The sequence below is a fragment of the Mirounga angustirostris genome, unplaced genomic scaffold, assembly GCF_029215605.1.
Source record: "Mirounga angustirostris isolate CCGP_5_RB_7025 unplaced genomic scaffold, mMirAng1.0.hap1 SCAF_5, whole genome shotgun sequence".
NCBI classification, from domain to species: domain Eukaryota; kingdom Metazoa; phylum Chordata; class Mammalia; order Carnivora; family Phocidae; genus Mirounga; species Mirounga angustirostris.
In genome coordinates this window covers 177,185,880-177,206,019 of record NW_026991713.1, presented here as the reverse complement: position 1 = coordinate 177,206,019, position 20,140 = coordinate 177,185,880, and the positions used below count along the sequence as shown (strand labels likewise).

Sequence of the window (20,140 nt, the reverse complement as noted above, 5' to 3'; positions counted from 1 at the left end):
GAGAACAGAGCTGCTTCCTAGGACGTGCGCCAAGGGTCACTCCTGAGCCAAGAAGAGCAAGAAGATAAAATTCAGCACGTAGAGTTGCTCTAGACACTGGAAAGTGTCAGTGTTGAGGGAGTGTGCGTTGTTCGGTGGCTAAGGGAATCCTCCGTGTATTTTCAGATTATGGTAAGATCACATTACATTGTGAAGCAAGTGCCTTCATTTCTCACGTTTCTTCGGCTTCTGTAATACTTTGTCTTCCTACGTGGCTGTGGTCACTATCGCCGTGAGCCGTCCAGTAGGATGGTGGCCGCGGCAGGTAAGAGGGGCCGTGGCGGCTGAGCCCAGGCAGGAGAATCTTTCTCTCTGGCAGGAAGGGAATGAGAACGAGAAAGGTCAGATCAGCAGAGAGCCCTGGGGAGGGCTGTGGCTCCCACATATGTCACAGTTTGCCACTTTGCAGACTAAGAAAGAATAAAAGCTTGTGTTTTCATATGAAATTAGCAAGAGTATCAAGAAAGGCTGCATAGAAGGCGGTTTGCCTTGAGTGTTGTCACACTCCTTTCGATCATGAAGAAATGGTTCTGTGGCCCGAAAACCACCCGGCTGAATACACGCAAACCTGTCAGTCCCTCCGAACGGAGCATAAAGATTCTTAAAGTATCAGGAAGGCAGGCCTGAGTCGCACGTCGCTGCGGACTCCTAGTAGGGGACTGAGCCGGTTCTCTTGCTGCCTCTCTCCTTGTGCTTCCGACGGAGGGAAACACCGCAGTCCCATGCCCCGCGAGGACTGTCCTTCCTTCACGATGTGAGCATAGCACCTTATAGATGGAACCAGAATTAACATTCGGGGTGTGTCCGTCTCCAGGAGACAGGACTATATTGTGTTAAAACATCTCAAGGTGATTTAAACAGGAGGAGAAATTTATCTTATGTTTGTTTCCATCATAATTCCTTTTAGAAATATTTAAATGTATCCTATGAACTTTGGTTTTGCATTGACAACTGAATTCCAGAGGAGACTGTTGGCCACTCTGTGTTCCGGCTTTGAAGGCTTTGAAAGGGACACAACCCTGTGTCCTTGTGATGTTGGTTTACACTCCCTTTTATTCACCAGAATGTGCTGTGACAGGGAGGATTTTGTGAAGGCATCGTCCTGGGAAAGCCCTGAGGGTGCCTCTGTGAATCCAGAGTGGTTGGGAGATGTCGGCCCAGGCCCGGCCACCTGGTGGGGGGCTCCCCGGGGCGCCGTGGGGCCGGAGGCGTCCGGAGCAGGCAGGTGCAGGAAGGCGGAGTCGCGCTGGCTCTCAGGGACTCTCATCTGGGCTCACGAGACAAGACAGGGTCGTGGAGGCTGTCAACTCCGCTGGTGTGTTGCCTGGTTTCCCAGGTTTACACGGGAGTGCGGGCCGCGCCACCCCTGCCGCACGTCCTGGTGGCCTCCCGGGGCCGTGCTCCCGGCACCTGACCTCTGCTCCACCCTTTCTCCTGACCTGCCCTCCACGGGCTCCCGACAGCCCCCCGCTCCCCCCGCAGGCTGAGGCAGACGCCGCGGCCCGCCCGCCCGGCCGCAACTGCTCGCGCCACCGTTCCTTCCTGGCGGCCTTCCCTGGCCACTGGAGCCGAGGCGACCGCCTGCAGCCCGCTGGAAGCGCGGGGTCTGAGGGACGGTGGATAAATAGCTGAGCTCCCTCCCTGCTGTGGCGGGGATGTGACCTGGACACCCTGGCTGCCCGTGTCCCCAGGGGTGAGCTGATTCGGTCACGTGCTCATTTCAGCTGACCTCCCTCTGCTGGTGGCGTTTCCACCCCCTGCCCGATCAACCGTGGGCCGCTGGGCTGGGCTGTGGGGACAGACCTGGGCTCAGACTCCCTCGGCACCACTCACGGGCTCGAACATGTCCCTTAGCCGCTGCTGGCCTCAGCTCCCACATCTGTAAACTGTAGACGAGGTAGGAAGTGATATGGGTGCTGGTCACAGACGCCCGGAAGCAGCGGCTTCATGCGTCGTGGTAGAGCGCGGCGTTGTTGAAGTTGTTTACCGACACACACTTCACGGTCCCTGAAATCAGGGTGTGTCTCACGATCCCTGGAAGCAGTTTCTTTCTTGGGGCTAAATACAGCGGGGCTGCCTCTTACCCACAGCTGCAGTGCCCCAGATTCGGTGGGACAGAGCGTGTACCTCCTCCTGTCCACACTGACAGACCAACACCGGCTCCTGCCACTGCCGTTCACACGCTTCCCGGCTTCTGGGAGGGCCCGTGTCCCCTCACGCCGCCCGCACTCAGACACGCGTCGGGGCGAGTGGATCCTGTCCCCAGCCGTCTCTGTGCATCTCGGTCTGTTCTGGTTTGCAGACGCAGGTCATTCAGGAATTCCAAAATCGCATCGTTAAAATCACAGATTCCTCGTACCCTCTCCTGGCAGACGCCAGTGCCACAATCAGGAGCTACAGCTGTGCTGGAAGGTTCTCTAGAGCTGAGACGGAGCCGCTCTTCAGTGCTTGAATCCCAACATAAGAGGCTTCCTCCTCTCTCCTCCCCTCCTGCTCTTCCTTCCTTTCCTCCACTTAACATTTCTTGAGTCTACATCTTGGACACCGTGCTGGGCATTGGTGACGGTGCTGCGAAAAAGTGGCCGTGGCCCCCGGCATCCGGGAGCCCTGTGTGGAAGGCAGGCCCTCACGAGGCAGTTACGACTCAGCGGAGCACGCCCGCGCAGACAGCGAGGGGCGCCTGACCTCACGCGGCGGGTGCCGGGGCCAGAGGCTCTCCGGACGTCCGGCCAGGATGGAACCCGCGGCGGGCCTTGTAACCCATTCACGCTGGTTTAGGATGAGCGCAAGAGGTCTTCTTTCTGGTTTTACATATGGCGACGGTGGAAGCACCCACGTTAATCATCGGTGCCCTGTGACACCTGGAACTTACCTGTACAGCAGGTCATTACCGAATGAAGCTCAGAAAATAGAGCTGTTACAGAACTGTTTCTAAAACAAGAGGGAAACTTGTATGAGGCCAACACCAGTGGCGCTTGGGTCGTTTGCTGAATGCGGGGTGGGCAGGCCAGCTGTGATACCCCGGGATGGAGCGGGGTTCAGGAGGCAGGGGGCCGCGAGCGTGCTCTTCCGGCCCCCTGGCCATCTCTGCCCCCCACCCCTGCTGATCTGCCAGCCATTTGTGGAATATAGTGTGTGCAGGGCCCTCCTGAAGGGCCAGCGTGGGCAGAGGACGAAGGAGGGTTTGCAAAGATGAAGGGGATGCAGCTGCTCCCCTGAAGGCCTGCAAGGATGTCAGGTCTTTGGTAATCTCCTGTATCTCTCCGTCCATCGGATAGTTTTTAAGTGTCTCCCCAGAAGCTATGACAGGCACTGCCAGCACAGAGATGGGGAGGACACAGTTCTTCTCTGAAGAAGGTCCCACGTGGAGGGGGCCCCCTGCCCGAGGCGGTCGGGGGGACCTCTGCGGAAGGAGGGCGCTGGGGCTGATCTTGAAGACCGACTCGGGATTTGCCAACAAGCCAGGTCTTCTCGTGCTGTGGGCTCTGAACTCCCTTCTCGGTCTCCCCTTCCAGCGGCAGGAAGGTTGCTGCTTTTAGGGGTTCCGGGGATAGGACTGGGCCCAGCCAGCTAATCCAAAGTGAGCTCTCCATTTCAAGATTGACAGCCTTCACCACACCTGCAGAGGCCGTCTTGCCACATCGTGTGACTTGCTCCCAGGTCCCGGTGACTAGGGGGTGGACACCTTGGGGCCATTCTTCCCACCACAGTGGAAAAAGACACCACGTGTGGATGACGGGTGGCAAGTCAGGGACACGCCCTGGCATGACATGGTCTTTCTGGAGCAGAAGGGAAGACAGAACAGGGAGCATCCTTGGGTCTCGTGGTAAGTCCCACTCAGACAGGCCCTGCCTCTCAGATGTGGGGACTTTGGCAGGAGAGCATGAAGAATCCTTGGGACGCATGGACCATCCGCCGTAGCTGCCTCCACGAGGCCAGGGTGAGCCCTGTACGGCCCTGGCATTTCGGAGGGTGGGGGATTTGATAGAGGCCTTGGACGTAGGCTGCTGGGAGGCATCCCACCTCCTGTTCTGAGGCCTGGGCAGTGAAGGATGATCGGCGTGGCTGGCGTTTCTCAGCTCGGGATGGGAGCCTTTTCCTGACGTCTTCGTATGGGTTCAAGAGAGACGAACGGGTTTGTTTCAACCCCCAGTCTTACTGGCTGCAGCTGTGATGCATCTTTGTATCAGCACTGTGCCCTTTCTAGAGAGGTCGCGCCAATTAGCTAAGATGCGCACTTGCCCCTCAGAGGTTAAGTGCCTGCAAGAGTCTGTGCACAAGAGAACTAATTCACAACGAACTCACCCTTCACCCCACAGCCCTCGCGTCGTGGGCATGCCTGGTGCGCCTCCACTTTTGTCCTTAGGGCTGACTACCTGTAGAAGTAGCTGGGGGTTAAGAGAAGAAATCTTCCGAGCACCTGTTGAGTTATGTTGACATGAAGGGTCAGCCGTGGGCGAAATCGTGACACATACGTAGTAGGGAAAAGAAATACGACTACCGTCAGAAGCTACGGGGCCCTTCAGGGTCTTGGCAGCTACTCACCCACTCTGCTTCGCTCAGCCGCCTGGAAAAGTTTCGGGAACAAGGCAGGAGTATCAGTAAATGAACAAACATGCTCAGCCCGTGCCGTTCCTGGCCTTCCTAGTTGTCAGCCATGCAAGCCTCCTGGTTACTGGCTCCAGAGGAGAGAGACGGCACTTGGCAACATTGGCAGGACGCCCTTCCAGACTGTGCCCGAGGAGCCTCGCGGCTCTGCAGTCGGTGCTGCCGAGTCTGTGGGGCGGGTGCGTTTGTGCCAGGCTCCCATGGTAACTGTCTGCAGTAGGGAATGGCGGTGTTCACAGATGAGTGGCCCCGGCCAGGCCTCTAATGTCCCCCAGCCCCGGAGCCGTCCGCTCGGCTCGAGCCAGCCTCGGGCCGCGGTGTGACGAGCACCCGTTGTCTCCGACCCCGGGCTAGGTCCTCCCCTGGCCCTGGGGGGAGCTGAGTGGCATTGCAGAGTGAGGAGGCATCGGGACACTGGCCGTGGCGCCCAGCGCCTGAGGGAAGGCCGTCTGGTCCGTAGATGTTGACCATTTCTCCGTGCGGGTTTCTGTTATCAAAGTGTACTTCCTCTGGGATGAATCCCGAGGGACTTGGGCCAAGTGGAAAAAGCCAATTCCGAAGGTTACACACTGTGCTTCCATTCCTGTATCCTTCTTGAGATGACAGAATTACAGATGGAGAGCAGATGAGTGGTTGCCAGAGGTGAGGGATGGGACGTTGGGGTGGCCATGGTGCTAAAAGGGCAGCGTGTGGGACCCTTGGGTGACGGCCCCTCTGCCTCTTGACTGTGGGCACACAGGCCCGCTCACTAGTGACGTCGTCTAGGGCTAAGCCCGCACACACGCATGCGTGAGCACACACGTACAAGCCAGACCGCAGAGGGGAAAGTAGGGTAGGTCAGTGTCTCAGGTGTGATGTTGGGCTGTGGTTTTGCAAGATGTCACCATTGGGGGAAACTGAAGGAAGCCTCGGATCTCTATTATTTCTTACAACCGCATGGGGCTCTGCAATTATCTCAAAATAAAATGTTTAATTTAAAAAAGGAGAACCGTAATTAATCACAGGCAAATGTTGACTCTGTCACTTAGTCTTTTTTTTTTTTTCCTTTTCCCTCACGTCCCTTTCATCAGACCACAGAGGTAGATATCGACTAGCATTCACTGATGAATATGGGGCATGACCCGCACACGAGGGCCGTGACAGGATGCAACTCCTGGATAGTTGGAATATAGATTTCACTGCTGTCACGATTATTGATGAAGGAAGTGTGGCTGAATATGAACATGTGGGTGTGCAGCGAAGACCAGCTTGAAAAGATACCATGAATCTTTGCACTGTGTCTTTCCACCCAGTTTACACACACCCAAAATCCGGTAGAGGGCTCTGCGTCCACCTGGCAAGAGTGCAGCCCTGGCCTCAGTCAGATGGCATGCACCCAAGTGACCCGGGTCATCGCAGAAGGGGTGCCGAACTCCCATCTCCACGGAGAAACCTGCAGCCTTTTCTTAAGTGCTCATGTCTTCTTTCCCTTTTGTGGGTTCCAGCCTGTTTTAAAGACCCAGGCGGTGAGGAGGCATGCCAAGCTACACCACCCACATCCCACACCCCACACGGCGACAGTGGAAATCAGCCACTTGGGAAGACAGTGCCCAGAAATTAATTATCACACCGAAAGTGAATACAACAGCCTTTTGTTATCGCAATAATGAAATCACCAGCACCTTCGTACCGGATGAATCTGGCCATGCCACTGTTGAAGTTCTGCTGAATAAACTGAGAAAGATATTGCAGTTTACTCTCCAAGAAGATTCACTGCTTAATACACCCACTATGTTTTTGTTGAATAGGCAAGGGGAGTAGCTAGAGATACACAAGCGGGCAAGTTTCCTCTGCTCCTAAAGATGGACGAGGGGCCCTTTTTCTTTCTTCTCTTTGCTATTATTTAGCCTTCCATTGAAGTATTAAATCTATATTTTGGAGAAAAAGAACCACTAAGACTTTAAAAAATACGTTAATGGGCCACCCCACATTCCCTGACACAGGCCCCGTGCCTGGGTGTGGCGCTTTATTTGACATGCTGCACGCATCGGGGTTTGGTTTAGATACTGAAACAAACTAGCCTGTAAAACACTGTGCTGTAAATATAAACCTTTATGAACCTCTCGGGATAGTCCTTCTAAAATGTGAATTAAGATATTCCATGATTCAAGCCTGTAAACGGAAAAGTAGCCATCACCCCGAGTAGTAATTTGCTTCCCAAATCCTTAGAATATAAACCGCCTTTGGCCTCTGCTCACTGAATTCTGAGTTCGTGTGTACGATGGCGACTAATGAACTTTCCAGAAATAGTTTTTAAAAGGAGTTCAAACTCTTTCAGTCTAGACAGGTCTCCTGAAATACACCTCTTTTGCTTAGGGGCTATTTTGTTCTTTTCTTGTTTAAAGAGCCACCATATTTTACTGCTGAGCCCGAGAGTCGGATCTTAGCGGAAGTGGACGATACCGTGGACATCATGTGTCGAGCCATGGGTGAGTGTGGGGAGGCTGCTCCTCAGGCCGCCGTGAGGTGGAGGGACCAGAGGGGCACTTCCGTTGCTATCAGGACACACGCTGAATGTGATGTTAGTGACAGGGCCTTTAGATCCTAGCAGAACTCAGTTACCGGGCATGTGAACTTGAGGAAGGTGATCTTGACCTTGCTGAACTGTTGCTTCCTCGCCTGCAGAGCAGAGATAAGAATATTCACCCAAGGGAACAACAAGGAGTCCTTCACCCTATCCGAACCCACGGAGAGGGACAGCCTTGTCCTCTCGACTCCCTTTCAAACGCTCTGGTTCCACCAAGGCCTGGGCAGGAGATGCTTTCCCGTCCATGGGGTGATTGGGACTGGTGACCACGTGCACTCCGGAGTAAGAGAGATGGTTTTAAATTTTTTGAACAGGAAACCTTCCTTTTTTTTTTTTTTTTTTCCCTCTTTTGCCTTTTCAGCTTCAGGTTGACTTTTTCTTTGTTATTTCTTTTTTTTTTTTTTTTTTTGGATTTTATTTATTTATTTGACAGAGAGATAGACAGAAGAGCACAAGCAGAGGGAGTGGCAGAGGGAGAGGGAGAAGCAGGCTCTGCACTGAGCAGGGAACCTGATGCGGGACTCGGTCCCAGGACCCTGAGATCATGACCTGAGCCGAAGGCAGACACTTAACCATCTGAGCCACCCAGGTGCCCTCTTTGTTATTTCAATAAGCTCTCTCCTCCCCACCTTGCCTTGATGATGAGCTGTCCACTGTCAGGCAGCACAAATAATTATAGGAATCCCCCTCCCAGAGACAGGCTTTTTAAAGGCAATTTCATTAAGAAAGGCTATGTTGGTGCGCTGGAGACTGTCAGTGAAAAGGACTTTGTTTTTTTTTTATGTTTAAACCTGTCCATCTTAAGGGTGGGTATTTTATTTTTATTTTTTATTTTTTTTATTTTTTTAGATTTTATTTATTTATATGACAGAGAGAGACACAGCGAGAGCAGGAACACAAGCAGGGGGAGTGGGAGAGGGAGAAGCAGGCTTCCCGCTGAGCAGGGAGCCCGATGCGGGGCTCGATCCCAGGACCCTGGGATCATGACCCGAGCCGAAGGCAGACGCTTAACGACTGAGCCACCCAGGTGCCCCAAGGGTGGGTATTTTATTCTAAGAGCTTGGAGGGTAAGGATTACTAGCAATTTTGTAAATCTTCAAAACAGCTCCATAAAAGAGATATTATCTCAGAGTACACATACAAAAACAAGACCTTAGAAAGCAAGGTTAAGTAATGTGCTCAAGGCACAGAGCCAGGGAGAGATGAGATACCTCTAAAATCACAGCCCGGTGTCTGGCATGTAGGAGCTGCTCATTAAAGACTAGACAACCCGCCAGGGGTCGCATGGCAATGGAGACAGGATCCAAACCCAGACCCATCAGCCCCCAAAGCAAGGGTTTTGGCTGGGGCACCTGGCTTCTCCCAGAGAGCCGAGGGCCTGGGCTTAGAACTCATGCCAGCTGCCCACAGGTCTGGGCGTGTCCTCTTCCGTCTCTGAAAGGGAGTGGGGGTGTCCTCTGAGCAGCGCCGATGGCTCCTGTAGAGATCGGGGTCTGCCTTGGGCACCCTCCTGTACCCACGGTGCTTCCGCACAGAGTGTGTATCCTGGGGGGCTTGGTCCCCAGCCCCTGGGCCACTCAGGGGGCTGCTGTTGGCACATCTGCTCTGCAGCATCCTTCTCTGCTCAGGATCCTGGGGAGTGGTGGGGGGAGAGTGATAGGAACTTTACATGGAAATGTCCCCCTCGCGGCGGGTCGCGTTGCTCTCTTCCTGGTATAAACACCGTTTTCTAAGGTCAGTGCTGGTCTGGAAGTGAAACTCCGCTGTATTTCGAGTGCTCAGATTTTAGAAACCAGCATCTGCAGAACTTCTGGGGACAAGATTTCTGTTTATGAAACTAAATTGCCTCAAAACAGAAAGACTCCCAGTTCCCTGTATACTAACAATTACTTTTCGATAAATGACAATCTTAAGCTCTTCCCTTGACAAGAGAATGCTCTTTTTTGCATTTCTACAGGGTAAACTGCTTGTTAAATACAGACATGTAAATATATACTGAGCAGGCCTTTCAAAGTTGCTGTCAGATAATTTACTGCTTTCTTTTAATTTTGACAGTGAAACTATAGCAGCATGCGAAGTGGTTACTCTTCATGAAAGCTACATCATGTAATTGCTCTTATGAGATTTTACATGAATTGGTTATGCTTTTACCTTGAAATGGATTTTTTTTAATTTCCCAATTTAATGAAAAGTGACAGGAAACATAATTAAGGCAAAGAACAGAATCTGAGAATACATTATCTTGAAATATTCTATGACATTAACTTTATTTATTAAAGAAGACATCTTACACCTACACAGCATCTGAAATCAAGGGGTTTGGGTGTGCTTTTCACCATGAATCCTGTCGAGATGTGTTTTATTTAAATTTCATAGGCAGGGAAACCGAGGTACAGAACAAGCCTAGACATTCCTGCGCGTCTCCGTGGGCCCACAACAAGCACACACGCACCCGCCATGGCTCAGGACCTCATTGTCTCTTGTGCTTTGGTGGAGTTCCTATGCGCAGCCTGTCATGTCTACCCAGTTGTCCCCTCTTTGGTGGCTTAGAAGGATCAGAGACATGGCAAGGAAGCAGTGTCCCCTACTATTAGTCACGCAAGCCTCCCAGGGGAGCTGCCCAGAGAAGGAGCCTGGCATCTCCCTGGTCAGGGCTCGGCCCGTGCAGTAAGGCGCCGGGGGATAGCGCATGCCTCAGCATCACCAGGGCTCCATGTGCTGAGCACAGCCAGTGGGGGCCGAGCAACAGAGGTCCTCACTCCCTCAGGCCGAGGACAGTCCATTCACAACCCAGGTTCTGCCCCTATGAGCTTGTCCTTTGTCCCCTGCATCTTCCCTCCCAAACCCAGCCTCACCCTCCATCAATTGCTCCCACTGACCGAGGCCTGCGTTTTCACCATAACGTCATTGGGATGAGGAAGGCATACCCAGCCTCAGTCTGACCCTCCATCCTCCTGGTCCAAGTGCTGGCCTTGCTCTGAGTGCCATCAGCTCCTAAGGACAAGGATGGCGCCTTCCGGCAGCCCCTGCTCGTCACCTGCTGGACTCCCATTTGTCTTTTCCCACGTCCGCAGTTGAATGCCCCTCATGTCTCCTCAGCCTCACCCACATGAATCACGGATGCTTACTCAACTGCAGCCATCCTCCACCATGGAGGACGTCCACTTAGATCACTGATATCCAGCCCCCTCGGCAGGGGACGGCTGCAAAGGTGGGACGCCTTCTTCTTGTGGTTGTAATCGTGGTCATTCTAGCCAGTGAGTGCTGGCCCTGTGCCGGGCACTGGGAGATTTGTGGACGCTGATGTGGTTAATCTTCCCAACAGCATTTCGAGGTTGCAGTGACAACTTCCTTCCAAATGTATCTCCTGCCCTGGTGGCCCTATCCCGAGCCTCAGTGGCAGAGTCAGGTACTGCAGGGCCACAGGGACCTTCCTCCCCATCCCTGTCTGTCCCCAGGTCGGTCATGGTCACGGCTGGAATCCCTTTCTCCCCAGACCAGAGCACAAGCGTGTGCCGGCTCGGGGGCCCAGAACGATCTGCAGCCTGGCATTAGGAGTTCATTCCTGCTCTCCCTCTTGCTGCTTCTCTGTGTCCATGTCTTCACAGAGATGAGAAAACAACACCGTCCAGGGTGGATGAACAACACTCCTCGACGAAAAATGCCACTGAAGTATCGCCTCGTAGCCTCTCAGACATGTTAGCCTCAGCCTGCACGGAAGGTGCTCACCATTTAATTTTTTCAAATGCCGATTATTTCCACTCCTGCACAGGGGTTCCTCTTCCCACCCTCCAGTGGTACAAGGACGCCGTCTCCATCAGCAAGCTCCAGAATCCTCGATACACGATGCTCTCAAGCGGAGGCCTGCGCATCCAGAAGCTGCGTCCCGAGGACTCCGGGATCTTCCAGTGCTTTGCCAGTAATGAAGGAGGGGAGATCCAGACCTACACCTACCTGGACGTGACCAGTGAGTGCTGCCCCTCAGAGCCAGACCCCCGGGCTGGGCCCTCGGCCAGAGCTTCGCACCCTTTGTGTGACACACTCAGAAAATGGTAGCATCTGTTCGGCAAACGGACAGGGCACAGGGGTCCGTGGTGATGCACTGCGGAGAGCCACCTCTCCGGCCGACAGGAACCCGCGTGCTAAGCCCCTGGGCGGCAAATATGCCCCGTTGTCCCCACGCCCTGGCACCCCGCCTGCTCTCAGGCAAGCCTCGCGCCCTCCTCTCTACTGAGAAGCAGGGGGGAAAAAATCTCCATTTTTCTGGACAGAACTGGAAGGATTGTTCAGTGAATAGCTCGTCCCTAATCTTTTTCTTTTGATCTTTTTCCCATTTTTTAATATTCATTTTCTATTTTAGTTTTATTGAACAATTACAGTTCTTCTCTAAGTTTCTTTTATTATCCCATTAGCAGAAATACTTTGGCACTCTGTCTTTGAAAAATAAAATGAAGGTACAGGTTTCCACTGCATCTGTGGGTTTTCTTTTTCATTTCCACAGTTGTAATATTGTTCTTCTAAAATGAAGTAGAATTTAGTGATTATGGAATTATACCTTTCGTGTTTGCCCTTTTGGAAGCCAAATGCTGATATCCTCAGGTGTGAGAGCCATTTGAGAAAGCAAATCATGTCCGTAGGCAGATGGCTCTCGTCTGCCTGAACTTACAAATTTAAGGATTGAATGTATTTTGGTAAAGTAGGGGTCTCGCCCTTGAACCTTGTGCAGGGGTCAAATTTAGCCTCTGGTTTGGAGCATAGGAAACCAGTATCGCCTCAAACAGCGGGAATAATATTGGGTACTTATGCCGGAAACTGAGTTTCGATTAATTAGAATTATTTAAAGTGTATCTTACAAGTCAGCCAGGAGGCTGTGGGCCACAGATGAGCACACTTTTTTTTAAACTTTATTTTAATTCCAGTATAGTTAACACAGAGTGTTATATTAGTTCATGAATTTAACAGACATTTACGCAGATCTGTGTCAGGCACTGGGGTCTGCCAGGCTTGGGGACAGCTCTGAGGAAGACATGTGAGGTTCTCGTGCCTCCAGGACAGAGGTCGTGAGGTGGGGAGACAGACGGCAGAGGAGGGCATAATTTAGCCAGGGGTGAGGGCCAGGAACCAAGCGAACAAGCAGGGCCCAGGGTGACCAGGGAGGCCTCTCTGTGGGTGGTCAGGGAGCGTTCCCTGAGATGCTACCGGAGCTGAGGCCCAAAGGTGCAAAGTCTTGGGGGATGTGGGTGTTACGGGGTGAGGGAGGGGTTGCTGCAGGTGCCTTCCAGGGACAAGCTTGGGGAGGTGTGTGTGCAGGGAGCAAGGAGACAGTGGGGACGCTGTCTGGTGAGGAACCAGGGGTCATGCCAGGAGATGGGTTGGAGGGACAAGTAGGGCAAAGGCCCAGGAGCCAGTGGGAGGATTTCATGGGGTTTGGGCAGGGAGCGGCGGGGTGTGCTTCATAGCTTCCACAGGGCACCCAAAGCTGCGTGTAGAATGGCCAATGCAGGGAAGAGTGGAAGGCTTGGGACCCGGCAGGAGGCCAATGTACTGTCCATGTGGGGGCCCCAGAGGTGGAGGGAAGCAGGGGGCTCTGGGATTTGCTTTGGGGGCAGCGTCCACGGGACTGAAGTGGTTTGTGGGGATTCCCACCTGGCGCAAGGAGAGGTACCAGCAGTGCTGTGGTCTTGAGGCCCATCCACTTGTCCGGGGAACCCCGGCCCAGGCTCCCCAGGGGCCTCATGGGACTGGGGGCCATGCAGATCCCCGTTCTTCAGGGGTTTCCAGTTTAATCATTATCAGAGTAGAAAAAGTCGCATGAGCCTCGCTGAGCCAGCCTGAGCCACCCCTGACTGTCTCGGTCTGATTCAGAGTCTCGGGAGCTGGAGGCCCATGCCGTCCCCCAAGGACAAGAAGACCCCCCAGCACTTGGGCCCCCGACACTTCCTGGAAATCCCTCACTGACATGCTTGAAATCGGTTATTTTGTGGAAGTGTCATCCTTTGGGTAATACTTAATACTCAAAAATCAGCTTTTTCTATTTTTTAGAAAGTGCTGAAGACAAGCTTGTTAGATTTATCTGAATAAATGTCTCCCCCTCATTAACGTTCACCTGAAACAGCCGCTCCCAGGCTCCTGCACTTGCCCACTTGCGTGTCCATTCCATCACGAGACTGGATTTCTCTTCGGGTTGTAAACACAGATAGGCAGCTCCTGGGGGACAAATAAGGGAAGGTTATAGTCACTCCTGAAAGGTTTTCCTCCTTTATTGCTACAGTTATCTCTGTGATTAGTCCCATAAAAGTGCATTTGGGCCACCCCAGCAGGCGGGTCTGAGCGCGTCTAAGGGGCAGCACCCAGCATCTCACTGTTCGCTCCCGCTTAGATGTTGTACCAGCGTTTACCCAGCTTCCGGTGGACACCACGGTCACCGATGGGATGATGGCTGTCCTGAGGTGCGAGGTGTCTGGAGCCCCCAAGCCCGCCATCACGTGGAGGAGAGGTAGGTGCAGTCTGGCCAACAACGGGAGGTGAGCGCGTCGGGCCAAGCCGTGTGCGTTTTCATTCCCGCCCTCTTTGGCTCCTTCAGTAAAGACTGGCAGCCGTCTGTGGGGCACCTGCCAGGCACCAGATGCCGGAGCTACCGGCGTGAGCAAGGCGGCCAAGGCCCCCAGGAGCTTCCCGGAGCCTGCCTCCACTCGAAGAACCAGCCGTGTTTTAAAACGTGTGACTACCCCTGTTTTCTGCCTCAGCCCTTCGTAGGGCGCCTCAGGCTTGTGAAGGGGCTCCCCCAAAATACCAGGTAGTGGATCCGGAGAAATGCCGCCAGGGCCCAGTGTCCCCACTTGTGAAACGGAGGTCCTGTTACAAATTAAGAATAATGTCCTTGTTCTTTTAAGAAAGAAGGGTGCAAGGATGCACACCTGAAACTGACAGGATATGCGTGCCAGCGAGACTTGATCTGCACGGAGCACCGGGTGTCCTACACAAACAGTGAATCGTGGATCACTACGTCAAAAACTAATGATGTGCTGTATGGTGACTAATGTAACATACTAATAAAAAAAAAGGCAGAGAAACCAAAGCCTGGGTTATGCCACGGGCCTTCGCTGTGTTCCTCCGCAGAGTGGCTGAGAAGGGATGAAGCTCACAAAATGGGAAACGGAGAGAGAAGGATGCTTCTGGCTCGTTTGACACACGGGACGCTCTCGGTGTCACCTGTTTGCAGTCCCCGTGAGGAGTGGCATCACGCCACAGGCATTCTCTGTAGTTCCATCCCTTCCCTCACGTAGGCACGTGTGTCGGTAAATGAACCGCACACACGGTCCCTCCTTAGGAAATACGTGCCAAACGGTGTGGTTCCCACCCTCAGACCGTAGCTCTTCAACATGGAAGTCTGAGGAACTCCAGGCCAGTAAGCAGAGGGTGTTCTTCTGTCTTACATATACTCTATCTCCGGATTCAGAATGTAGTGATAGCTTTATATAGAAAATCTTCGAGTGCATACAGATGTAAAGGAAACTCAGAACCAGTCACCCAAAGGTAACAGTCGCCCATGTGGATCATAATTTGTTTAACCAAGTTTCTCAATTTTGGACAATTAAGATTTTCTTGGTCTCCATTATCCTAACTAATGCTGAAGGGAACTGCTTTGGTTATTGTTGTACGTACGGTTTCCACTTTATTATGATTGTTTCGAGTTATTTTCTTGGTGCTAACACTCCTTTCTCGACTTTTCTTCAGGAAAGCATATTTTGGCCAGTGGCTCCGTGCGGATTCCTAGGTTCATGCTTCTGGAGTCTGGGGGTCTACAGATTGCCCCCGTCTTCATCCAGGATGCTGGCAACTACACCTGCTACGCAGCCAACACGGAGGGGTCCCTGAACGCGTCCGCAGTGCTGACCGTGTGGAGTAAGGACCACAGGCCATGTGGAACCTTCTGTTAATCACAGTTTAATCACCATGTCAGCTGTGCTTAGGGATGTCAATATGCCCTTGGACTCTCTAATTGAATCATAAGAGAATGATTATTTTTACAACTAATTTATAGAAATCTGTTGAGTAATTAATTTTTCAGCTTCTAAAAGCATAATTAGAAACTGTATTCAAAGATTTAATGGGGACGTTTCAGGAGAGGGAAAAGAGGGACTTTTTACAGTCAGTGGCGTAGAGGATATTAGCCCAAACGACAAAACCAGTAGGACGGTTAATTTTGAAATCTTCGTGGAAGGGAACCGAATCAAGAGTTAACGTTTTAGAGAAAGTATGTTTTTTCTATAATATCATTATAACCAACTAAACCACTCCTAGTATTTTAAATATGAGTGTTTTTCATGTTAGGAGTGAACTGAAGAAAGATCTCTGTTATTTCTCCAACTTTTATTTCTTTATCTAGAACAGTTTTTGAAAACAGAGAACCGGTTGTTTTCCAGACATAAGGATTCATTACCAAATATCTCTGCCCACCCCCACCCCCCAAACCTTTTAGCTTCACTTGCTGGCATACTTTTTCCTCTCTGCTTTATCCATAGCTGTATTACTAAAAATAATAATAATAAATGAATAGAAATCATTCATAAAAGCAAAAGATAGTGCTCACTGATTTTTGTAAAGCTTATCTAGATGAAGAGAGAAAATTTCAATTTGCCTCAGTGACGAATTTGTTAAAATACTATCCTGGAAGAGAAACTGAATTATCGTGCTTTATTTCATGTCTGTTTGGCTCTGTGATATAGTTTGTGTCCACTTTGATCAATGACCTTACTAATTTATTAGGTATTCTAAAAACACCAGGAGTTTTAAAAAGGAATGAATTCAATCACCCCCATATTGATTGTCAGGTACTGAAAAAGAAGCTTTGTCTCGTTTCGTGGCCCACTGTGTCCACCCACTTATGATTGGTCATATGTCCCTAACATGTCAACTTTATATTTAATAGCTTGTGAAGAATTGATGTCTGCATCTCTGTAGGTCACTCACCAAAAGTTCCGTAGATTTGCTAAGATTCAAACTATGCTCGTGTGGCCTGCCTCCCCTTCGGCAGACAATGAGCTCGCATGTTTTCCTGGACACTCGGCCACAAGCAGTCAGGCTGGGCGCCAACCTAGTCTTATGACTCCCACATTTTGGGCTCTGTTAGTGGGACCAGAGCAGCATCCACCTCAGAGGTGTGCAGCGGAGGGAGGGGACCCCACCACAGGGCTTTTGCCAGGGCCTTGGCTGTGGCGGCTGCTGGGAGCACCAGGCCCCCCCCGACCCGCGCCCCGGGTCAGGCGACCACCACGCCTCTTGAGCTCCACCTTCTAGTCCTGAAACCTGGGAGTGGTGCTCTCACAGCCCTCCCAAGGTTGTTGTGAGCATTAAATAAAACAATATAAATGGAAGCACTTTGCAAAGTCATGAAGTGCTGTGCAGACAGCAGAAATGACCAGAATGTTAATGATCTTGGGAAAGAACCAAGATTTTGCCCTAAGACTGCAGAACCTCATAAACCTCTGCACACGATCTTCATTCTCGATGTCTTCCCAAGGGTTTAGAGGTTCGGGAGTGGCCCTTGCGGGGAGGGCAGGCCCGAAGATCGTGGCTGCGGCCTGGGAAGGCTTGCTTCCAGTTCCCTGAGCATTTCTAAGCGCTTCCATTTATGCTTGCTTTGCCAAGATGAGAGAAACCTTGGAGGTTTTGATGTCAGATGACCAATCCCTCCCTCCTCAAAGGAGGAAACTCTGGAGCATGTAACTTTGTCTGAGCTGTGCCTTGTGTCTCCACAGATCGCACGTCCATCGTTAACCCTCCGGAGGACCGCGTGGTGATTAAGGGGACCACGGCCACACTGCGCTGCGGAGCCACTCACGACCCCCGGATTGCCCTCCGGTCAGCTCCGTCACTTACAATGTCTGGGGCTCGTTCATATCCTGGGAGCTTAGGAACTGAAGTGGAGATGAGAAGGGAGAATTTGGGGAGCTTTGATTTCAGCCACAGATCCCTGATTACGGCATCTCACGGTCTTGGGCTCCATCATTAATCACACAAATCCCATTTTCCACTCCAGCCTTATGTATTATTTACCGTGAGCTATGTTCCACTTCATGACTTCAGTACAGCTTTTCATGATTTTTCTGCCAAGGTTAATACACTATCTGTAAAACATACTTGTCAGAAGCTGACACTTAATGAGAGAAAAATCCGGAGGGATCGAATAGGATTTCAGCAGTGTTTACGCTGGGCCGTGCGATACTCGAGAAGGGTTTTCTCTGCTCTGGCATGGTGTCATTGTGAAATGGGGAGCAAGGGAGACCCACACCCAGAAGATAGACAACCACAGTCACCTGGTGCATATACAGGACAATACTTGTATAGAAGGGACTAGATGCTCCACTAAAGGAATCGTAATATCCCGTCTTTGTCTGAGTTCAGATGGGAGGGTAACGATGAAATACATGACCCTCCAGGGAAATGCATGGCAGCTGACGCAGGTGATCGTGGGTGGTGAGCTTCTTCCCAAAGAGCTGCCACTTTCAGAACTGTTTTTAATTTTCAGAATCCGCCTGGAAAATAAATCTAGAAAGACAGATACAGTCATCCTAGAGTTGTCTCTCTGGCCTTAGCCCAGAAGGCACGTGCTTAGCCAAATGGATAGAATCGAGATGCCTTCCTCCTTTCTGGAACATCTCACTCTGGGCAGAGGGACATGGTTGCTGCCACGTACATTTTTTTTTTTAAAAGATTTTATTTTTTTTTATTTGACAGAGAGAGACACAGCGAGAACAGGAACACAAGCAGGGGGAGTGGGAGAGGGAAAAGCAGGCTTCCCGCGGAGCAGGGAGCCCGATGTGGGGCTCGATCCCAGGACCCTGGGATCATGACCCGAGCCGAAGGCAGACGCTTAACGACTGAGCCACCCAGGTGCCCCACTGCCACGTACATTATTCACTGGATCCCGAGACTGAGCTGCTTTCTCACTCTTCTTGGGCAGGTGTTTGGCAAATCATGAAGTTCTGTCCTCCACCTGGCTCTCTGGAGTTCCTCAGAGCTCAAAAGCCAAGTTTGGTTTAGTTATAAGAACGTCAGATGCAAAACCAACAAACAAAAACTAACGGTTCGAGATTACCTAGAGACTCCATGGAGGCTGTCTTAGAGAGAGTTGTCATGCCCAGAAGAGAACCCGTTCATCTCTAAATGGTTTGGGAGTAGGATTCCAGAGACAAAGAAGGACAGATAGGCTGGGTTTCTGCTACTCTACGAGCTCACACAGAATCCCTCTGGACCTTTGTGGGTTTCCCAGAGCTTCTTATGTGTGATTAAACAGACAAAATTGGAGCTTCCTTCCCAAGGAGGACTTCAGTTGCTCACTCTTGGGGCACCCCTTGTCCCCGGGTTTCTCTGCCCCGAGAGCACCTAAGCGCCCTAAGGGACAATCTGCAGGTGAATGTTGTACCCCCGAGTCATTTCCTTCTTGGGGGACCAGGTCTGTTCTGTCTCAGGGTAGTTTCAGATAAGCAGTTTATTAATGTCTGTGCTCTGCGCATATTAAACCTTTAAAGAACTGGGTACGTTTTGCAAGTCCAGGCAAATGATTTTGGAAAGGAAAGCCAGCACTTTGATTCCACCTAGCAGTGAGTCGTGGCCCCCTGTCCACTGACAGCCAGACGCTGGGCAGGCTCTTAATTGCTTCTACATTCGAAAAGAAAAACGTGCTACAATGGTCATAAAGAATTAAATGAGAAAGAAAGGCAGTTTTAAGGACAATCTGCCAGAACAGTTGGATGTTAAGAAAACACGCTTATGGGGTATGATCTGCCTTTTTCTAGAATTTGGGTGGTTCCCATCTGAGGAGTTTTCGGACAGTCATTGCCTCCTATCCAATCAACACTGCCCTCCTCCAGGCACACTCCTGGGCGGGAAGGTGAAGTAGTTTTAGGAAATGACGGGTGTGATCATGACACGACAGACTTCCCGTCTCTAAACCCAAAGACAAGATCAGTGTTCTCCGTGGTCTTCACTGGCCCGTTTTTGACTTTAGCATCTGTGGTTGTACTGTGACCAAGATAGCTGGTTGCTTTTCTTTTTCCTTTCTTTTAGATATATTCACAGGTCATAAAATTAACCCATTTAAAGAGCACGGTTCTGTGGCTTCTGGTCCATTCACAAGGCGGTCAGTTGCCTGCGGCCCAGATCCTAACTCTAGACTCTTGGCTGTATCTTAACTGGAGATCTTTCCTAACTTGTGACTCCCCGCTTGGCCCACAGCTACGTCTGGAAGAAGGACAATGCAGTCATCACCCCGTCCAGCAGTTCCAGGGTCGTGGTGGAGAAGGACGGGTCCCTCCTCATTAGCCAGACGTGGTCAGGTGACATCGGAGACTACACCTGTGAAATCGTGTCCGAAGGAGGGAACGACTCCAGAACGGCCCGGCTGGAGGTGATGTGAGTGTTGCCACCGTGTAGCCTTAACTGCCCCCCCATTATCTGCAGCAATACGGTCAGCTGTCCCGACTCCAAGTGACCGGCACAACAGTGGGTCCCCAGTCAGCCATCAGAGGCCATGGCCTTACGCTGGGGTTTTGTTAGATCCTCGAAATTCCAACTTTTTGCTCTTGGTTTAGAAGGTTTGATACTTGGTTTTCATCCTCCTCCTCCTCTCCGTTTCCCTCATTTCCTCCGTTGGCACCCTATCATGGTGGGCTCCGCAGACGGCCCGCAGGCTTCCTGAGTGTGTGTGGATGTGCCGGGTCTCCGTGCCCCACCCCTAGCCACTGCACCTGCTGACCCCAGGCTCTCTCTGCCCTCCCCTCCGCACTCACCTAGCCTTCTGCCCAGGGCCTCAGCCTGCTGCTGCCTCCACAGCTGGGCCTCTTGTCTTCTGCCATCCCCCCTGAAGGGCTCGTGCCTCCTCTAGAGCTCGGCCACAGGGTCACCCCTGGGTCAGGACACCAG

General features: G+C 51.7%; 1 protein-coding gene across 13 annotated transcripts in view; it reads left to right on the top strand.

Annotated features, from left to right (window-relative positions):
• Nucleotides 1-20,140, top strand: part of SDK1 (sidekick cell adhesion molecule 1) — an 854,344-nt gene that overhangs the window by 615,489 nt on the left and 218,715 nt on the right. For all 13 annotated transcript variants that reach the window (XM_064593372.1, XM_064593371.1, XM_064593374.1 and 10 more), the window contains 6 exons: nt 7,032-7,115; nt 10,986-11,180; nt 13,593-13,709; nt 14,951-15,118; nt 16,975-17,077; nt 19,454-19,630. In XM_064593372.1, the coding sequence (XP_064449442.1) occupies nt 7,032-7,115; nt 10,986-11,180; nt 13,593-13,709; nt 14,951-15,118; nt 16,975-17,077; nt 19,454-19,630 (844 nt within the window). The remainder of the gene's footprint in view (nt 1-7,031; nt 7,116-10,985; nt 11,181-13,592; nt 13,710-14,950; nt 15,119-16,974; nt 17,078-19,453; nt 19,631-20,140) is intronic.